Raw genomic sequence first — 7639 nt, forward strand, 5'->3', positions numbered from 1 at the left:
TTCTCTCTGGTTCTCTTGATACTTGGGCTTCATTGTGCACCACCTAACAGCTGTGAAGGCAAAATAACCTCCTGCCTTTCCCCCCAACAAAATGCCACTCTCTATAAGATGTCATCTATCAATGCTGACTTTGCATTCAACCTGTACCGGAGGTTCACTGTGGAGACTCCAGATCAGAACATCTTCTTTTCCCCTGTGAGCATCTCTGCAGGATTGGCCATGCTCTCCCTTGGGGCCTGCTCCAGCACCCAAACTCAAATCCTGGAAGGCTTGGGGTTCAACCTTACAGACACTCCAGTGGCAGAGATCCAGCAGGGCTTCCAGCACCTGATCTGTTCACTGAATTTTCCAAAGAAGGAGCTGGAATTACAGATGGGAAATGCCCTTTTCATTGGGAAGCAGCTGAAACCACTGGAAAAGTTCTTGGATGATGTCAAGAACCTCTATGAGACTGAAGTCTTTTCTACCGACTTCTCCAATATTTCTGCAGCCCAGCAGGAGATCAATAGTCATGTGGAGAAGCAAACCAAGGGGAAAATTGTGGGCCTAATCCAAGACCTCAAACCGAACACCATCACAGTCCTGGTGAACTATCTTTGCTTTAAAGGTAAGGTTCTAAGATGTCAATTTCTAGTTCAATGTTCCAGTAATTTGATGGGGCACTGGAGGGAGCTCATGGTGTCTTCTCACTGGCATTAGTGGGTGTCTCTCGTACCACAGAGACCTGTTCCATTGGATATAGCTGTGTGTAATTTTGGATATTCCCGGAGGGACACATAGCTCTGTGGATGAAACAAGGAAATCTCTAGGGAGAGGGAACATTCAGAGAGATGAGGAGTTACAATGGTTTGAACACCCAGCTCACATTTAGCTAAAGGATGGTTTCCAGAAGATTTGGTGAGGTGAGACAAGCTTGCACTTGGCAGGTAAACAGAATTAGTTTTAAACCTTATTGTGACCCTCACTTGCTGTTCATTCTTGGGCATGTTACTTGAAGACTTCTATCACGTACTATGTACCCACTATATACCAAGCTCCGTGCTACATGTGTGGTTGACACACATTGTCTCCTCTAAGCTTCACAGTTAATAAATTTCAGAGCTGGTATTCCCACCCAGGTTTGTCTGATTCTAAAGCTGGTTCTTGTAACAACAAGAATCATGTGACTCTTTTCTGAAGGTGCTGTGCCCAAATGATTCCTCCTGGTTCTACAGCACATGTCAGCCATGTTTGGTGGAAGAGAGAACGATTCTTGGCCACAAATCACACACTTGTAGACGGATAAAACGGCAGAACAGATCTGTTGTCTCATTTCATCCTGTGTGTTGGATGTGCTTATACCTTTTTACGGAAGAGGAAACTGTGGCTCTGATGGGTTTAGTGTAAGTATAGTGATTTTGAACACAGACGGAACATCTGTTGAACATGGAGTACAATAGCCCTGGGTGTGACTCCTGGCTCTGCCACCAGCTACCTGGGAGACCATGTAAAGTCACTATCTCTCCCTGATTCTCAGTTACTCATTTTTAAAACTGGTTGACAGAAGTTACCTACCTCTGTGGTGGTATTCATTACTAGATTAGATGACTGATGGAGAGCTTCACATTGGCGCTAATACAGGTTTAAAACAAACTCTCTCCTCTTTGTATTTTAAGCCCAGTGGGCAAATCCTTTTGATCCATCCAAGACAGAAGAGGGTTCCAGCTTCTTAGTGGACAAGACCACAACAGTGCAAGTGCCCATGATGCACCAGATGGAACAATACTATCACCTGGTGGATACAGAGCTGAACTGCACAGTGCTGCAAATGGACTACAGCAAGAATGCTCTGGCACTCTTTGTCCTTCCCAAGGAGGGTCAGATGGAGTGGGTGGAAGGGGCCATGTCATCTAAAACACTGAAGAAGTGGAACCGCTTACTGCGGAAGGGGTAAACATCTTAGATGATGTGAAAAGTGGAGGGTGGGCATAAGACTAAGTTCAGAAGAAACCCAGAGGCAGGAGAAACACTCTGAATTACTTAAGAGCTGTGTGATGACCACCAAAGTATAGTGAGGAGATCCTCTTTGCCAATCCCTTTGCTGGGTACTTTACATACATTATTTCATCTAAACTCATCAATAAACCTGCAAAGGGGATAATATTATAAGAATTTTTCAAATGAAGAAGTTGGGACTAGAAAAATGAAATGAACTATACAAAGTCAGCCAGCTAGTAAAATGCTTTCCCAGAGTCCAGCTGGAGCTTGGGGGATGGGTAAGATATTGATAGTTGTTCCATACTGCACTAGAAGTGCTGGATGGAAATCCATGAAATTCCCCTGGTACTCCAAATTGACATTCATGCCATTGACATCCTAACTTTTGTGAATATCCCTAGAGATGTTTGTTTTTTATTATAAGTGGGTCACATCTTCCAACTTCCATTGCCGCAGTCCCAAATGGGCTGAACCAGAGAGCATTCCTTCTAGGATAACTTCTAAGGTTTTGGTATCATGTGTTGACCTGCATAGTAGTGGTTATCAATACCTAGGGAAGGAGCAGAATCCAAGACCATACCAAGGAGACAGAAAGGGAGGGAATCATGAGCTTGGTGTTTTAATAGCCATATGTTCCCTCTTCCTTTCCCCACAGGTGGGTTGACTTATTTGTTCCAAAGTTTTCCATTTCTGCCACATATGACCTTGGAGACATCCTTCTGAAGATGGGCATCCAGGATGCTTTTACTGACAATGCTGATTTTTCTGGACTCACAAAGGACAATGGTCTTAAAGTTTCCAATGTAAGTTGATAGAGTCCTTTAATATATGAGATGTAAGGGCCATTGACAAGCAGTTAATTCAGATCTCTCATTTTATTGGTGATGATTCTGAAGCCTATAGAGGCAGAATAACTCTTCCTATGCCAGATTTACTCCAGGGTCATTCTCATTACCCCCAAAACAAGTCATTGTAACATTTACTTCCATCCTCGACTTTCATGTTCTAAAATGATTCTGATGGAAGAACTTAATCATTAGAATTGACTCTGATGGAATACAGTTCTTGAGGAGGTGGCAGGGGCAGGAGAAAGCTTAATAAATGACTTCTAGTCAGAAAGCCATGAATAAAAGGTTGTCCCTTGACAGCAAGTTCTAAAGTCAGCAGAGATTCATTAACTACACTTAGACTAGTGTCTTTCATATTCAAGCACCATCAACACAGTATAGTGAAGGGGTAGTCCCATCCTTTCTTCTACTTCCCTACTTCTAAACTGTTTCAAAGTCATTTCCTGTTTCTTTAGGGGATCAGCAGTGTTTGTTCTCCCCCAACAGGTTGCCCACAAGGCTATGTTTTACATTGGTGAAAAGGGAACTGAAGCCATTCCTGAAGTCAGATTCCTGAATCAGCCTGAGACAACTCTTCTTCATCCTATCATCCGATTTGATAGATCTTTCCTGTTGTTGATATTGGAGAAAAACACTAGGAGTATTCTCTTTCTAGGGAAAGTTGTGGACCCAATGGAAGTGTAGTTGGGAAAGAGGCTATTGGCTAATTTCATGTGCTTATTGCAATGAGAAATGAATAAATAGTATAGCCTGATGCGATCGATATGGGCTTGGACATGATTTCCTTTGTGCAGGGGTGGAGGTTGGACCCTAGCCGAACTACACCAGGTGTGAAAGAGGCCACTCATGTGTTCGGATAGTCAATGAGTGGCTCAGTATCCAAAGCACAGGAAGGCCCCATGTCATTGTGTTCCTCTTTGTCAGAACATCCACTCCCATCCCAATTAGTCAGCTCCAAGGAATTTTACTGGGCTGACAAATGCCCTGTCTTCTGCCCTCTTGGCAAATAGTTGAAATGAAGGTCAGGTCCTCATACCCCATGATTCCAATAAAAAGTACAACGAATATTAAGCAGCATAAAGGCAGTGGATTATATGTGAACTTTTCAACCTCCTTCTTCCCACCTAATCAAAACTGTTCTCTGTGTTCTTGCCAGAACTGCCACTGGTGGCTTGTAAAAAGATGTTTTCACTACAGGGCTGAGTCACTGACTGAGAGCTACTTGTAGGGATGTAGCTTTTGTAACCTAACAAGCATGGTACAAAAAAGCAAGAGAGACAAAGATGAACTTCACTGTACAAGCCCACCTTGCCCCTAAAAAATGTTTTCTTATTGCTAATTTATAAGCTGGGAGGGGAGAAGGAAAGTGATTCATTTATATTATAACTCATAGCCCTTCCTTTTCTGTATTCTAATCAGACCCCTTTCTAAAAGTTGTACCCCTGTCCCACTTGCTTAAGTATAAATCTCCTGGTTAGTTTTACTGAAGTTTGATACCTCCCTGTTCTCAGATGCTTCAGCAACTTCCCCTTGTCTGTTCATGTTCTTCTACCCCCATCTACTAAACTAGACTTCATCTCAGACAATATGCATTCAAAGCCCCAGGATTAGAATTCAGTACCCACAAATAGTACAGTGACTGTCAATGATGTACTATCTGAAATTCTAGCTCTAAGGTGCAATTCTTCAGTGACAGGGAAATAATAACAAGTGCATAAGTGCTTTTGCAAATATTGCACTTTCAGGTTGAAATAAATATATATATTTAGAGAAGTATATAACCCACAAGCATTCTAGTGTTTTATTAGACAATTTGGATGGAGGTTTGCTTACTCCTGGTATAGCTTACATTTTGGTTTTATAGATAATAAGTTGGAAGTCCAGACAGGAAAGGTGATTTATAGGACAGAAAAATCATTGCTAACATGCAGTTTGGTTTCACTGAGGTTACATTACAATTCTGGATTTGCTGTTTATATTGTTTTGTGATCTTGGACAAGGTACTTAAACCCTTCACTTTGTTTTCCTCATCTTTAAAATGGGAGCACTAATGATATCCATGTCATCAGGATTTTGTGAACATTCCTGCTATAATGCATGTAATGTTCTCATCACAGAGCCAGACATCTGATAAGGAAAGTATTGGCTGCTCAGTCGTGTCTGACTGTGACTCCATGGACTGTAGCCTGCCAGGCTCCTCTGTCCATGGAATTCTCCAGGCAAGAATACTGGAGTGGGTTGCCATGCCCTCCTCCAGGGGATCTTCCTGACCCAGGAATTGAACCTGAGTCTCTTACATCTTCTGCATTGGCAGGTGGGTTCTTTACCACTAGCACCAACTGGGAAGCCCAGATGTTTGATAAAAAGCCTTATAAATATTAATTGTTATTCTTGTTGGTCAACATTAGCCAGTAACTTAGGGCCAGAGCCAAGATTATAGTGTGGGTCTCCTGATTTGCAGATATGCTTTCTAGCTCAGGCCCTACCTCCAGAGACCTGAGTAAATGCCATACATTTCCCTCTCTAAACCTCCCCAAATTAGTTCAATCAGAAATTGTTCTGAGAGAAATATCAGTTTCTCCAGTTGTAAGTTGGGAATTATGAAGACACTGTCTTTCTAGCAGTTCATGTATCTTATTAGAGAATAAGCCTCATTTAATCACTTATTCCTGTAGCTGGATCTTGAAGGATGGTCACTATTTACCTTATAAATCTCAGTTTATTCTAGCAAACCAAGACTAAAATATAAATTCCTTAATTACATAAGGGTTAATCATAAAATACCTATACCAATATATCATTTAGCAGTAAAAGTTCACAGCAGAATTTTTACTAAATTGGGAAAAAAGGCAAATACTTTATTATTGTTCCTATTAAACATTACCCTGGAGGTCCCAGTGAATACAGCAAGATAAGAAAAAGAAATACACATTATTAAAAATGGAGCAGAAAGGAGAAAACAAATCTCTCTGCACAGAAAAACCCAATAAAAATCTATGCTTAAACTCTTAGAACAAAAGGGAGAAAACTTGCAGGGGGACAAGGTACAAAAGAGTAGTGGCATAGATTGTATGAAGTTAATTAACTCTGTTTTCCTTTCTCCATTGTAATAGAATCATAGACACAAGTCTTCCCTAATATATTACATTTCTTAGCCTTTCTTACAATTAAGGGTGCCCATGAGACTAAGTTCTCATCAATGGAATATGAGTATAGGTGTGGTGTGACGTTTACTGGTCAGGGCATTACAATAAGTCAGGTACCTCTATCATTCTTTTTCCATCTCATTTGAACTGGATTGTGGACTTACTCATGATCTATTAATAGTTTGATGACCAGGAAGATGAAGAGCTCTTTAGCGTGGTGCAATATATGAGCCTCTTTTCAGAGTAGTATTTTAAATGTCAAAAAATTTAGCATTACAAAAGCCATCAGTAATATTGAAATATAATTATAAAAATAATGCAATTGAAATTACTAATGTGGTGATATGTGTGCTTCAACTACAATGTATTAATTAGATCTTATAAGTGGTATAATGAAAACATTCTTTCCAAAGTAATAGGAAGTATGTGATATTTCAAGATATCTCCAACAATAATAATGTGCTTTGAAATTATGTGAACTTTGTGACAAAAATCACAGGTACAGTGGCCACTGCTGTGGTTTGTGGCCCACATTTATAAATGAACAAAATGCTAAATTTTGGTTGGAGGTTGGTAAAATTATAGATGAAATTTTTCATAAACAAATGTATAGGTTCTCAAAACTTTATCCTTAAACATCCTTGAAGTTTTTCTGGACTCCAGGTTAAAAATTCTGCCTTTGCAGTAAAACAAAATGGAAAAGACCTTGATATCTAAATACCTACCTGTAAGAGAGGTGGCCACTGACCTAAAATTCTTATTGCTGATGATTAGGTGACTAGAAATAAATTTCTGTCTTCTTTAAGAATTAGATTTATTGTGAGAATATTTACTAAGCAGCATGGCTGTATTAGTCTGATCAGACTGCCATAACAACACCACAAACTGGCTTAAATAAGAGAAACTTTTTTTTCTCTCGGTTGTCAAGGCTAGAGATCTGTGATCAAGGTGCTGGCAAATCACATTTCTGTTGAAATCTTTCTTCCTAGTTGAAGCCTTTGTGCCATGTGCTCTCATGCCTTTTTCTCTCATGCATACTTGTGTGTGGGAAGAGCCACTGAGCTCTTAGGTAGCTCTTCTTATAAGAACACTAATCTTATCAGAAAAGGTGCCCACTCTGGCCACCTCATTTAGCCTTAATTACTTCCTTAGTCCATATATAGTCACACTGCCAAGACAGGCCTTCAACATATGAATGGGAGGAACACATATATCCTGTCCATAACACTAGCCTTATTCCAAGTCATACAGAAATTGGTAGCACTAGTTGGGATGCTGCAGGTTATATTCTCCAGGAAGAAGACAGAGTTCATCATTGTTGTTGTTCAGTCACTAAGTGGTGCCTGAATCTTTGAGACCCCATGGACTGGAGCACACCAGGTTTTCCTGGCCTTCACTATCTCTCAGTTTGCTCAGATTCATGTCCGTTGAGTTGGTGATGCCATCTAACCAGCTCATCCTCTGCCGGCCCCTTCTCTTTTTGCCTTCGGTCTTTCCCAGCATCAGGGTCTTTTCCAATGAGTCAGCTTTTTGCATCAGGTGGCCAAAGTATTGGACCTTCAGCTTCAGCAACAGTCCTTCCAATGAATATTCAGGGTTTATTTCCTTTAGAATTGGCAGATTTGATCCCCTTGCAGTCCAAGGGACTCTCAAGAGTCTTCTCCAGCA

The 7639-nt window shown here is 40.6% G+C and overlaps 1 protein-coding gene across 1 annotated transcript; it reads left to right on the forward strand.

Moving 5' to 3' along the window:
- The first annotated feature begins 204 nt into the window (after positions 1 to 204).
- SERPINA7 (serpin family A member 7) lies at positions 205 to 3552 on the forward strand. The gene is made up of 4 exons (XM_055564916.1): positions 205 to 607; positions 1656 to 1929; positions 2633 to 2780; positions 3312 to 3552. The coding sequence occupies exons 1-4, from the start codon at positions 220 to 222 to the stop codon at positions 3507 to 3509; spliced, it is 1008 nt and encodes a 335-aa protein (XP_055420891.1). The 5' UTR covers positions 205 to 219; the 3' UTR covers positions 3510 to 3552.
- The last annotated feature ends 4087 nt before the right edge of the window (positions 3553 to 7639 follow it).

The sequence above is a fragment of the Bubalus kerabau genome, chromosome X (genome assembly GCF_029407905.1).
Source record: "Bubalus kerabau isolate K-KA32 ecotype Philippines breed swamp buffalo chromosome X, PCC_UOA_SB_1v2, whole genome shotgun sequence".
Taxonomy (NCBI): Eukaryota; Metazoa; Chordata; class Mammalia; order Artiodactyla; family Bovidae; genus Bubalus; species Bubalus kerabau.

Excerpts from the sequence above, each read along its gene's own strand:
- SERPINA7 (XM_055564916.1), top strand. The coding sequence starts at position 220 with ATGCTCTCCCTTGGGGCCTGCTCCAGCACCCAAACTCAAATCCTGGAA. Across the intron at positions 1,930-2,632 it reads AACCGCTTACTGCGGAAGGG|GTGGGTTGACTTATTTGTTC; the intron begins GTAAACATCTTA and ends CTTTCCCCACAG. Across the intron at positions 2,781-3,311 it reads ATGGTCTTAAAGTTTCCAAT|GTTGCCCACAAGGCTATGTT; the intron begins GTAAGTTGATAG and ends CTCCCCCAACAG.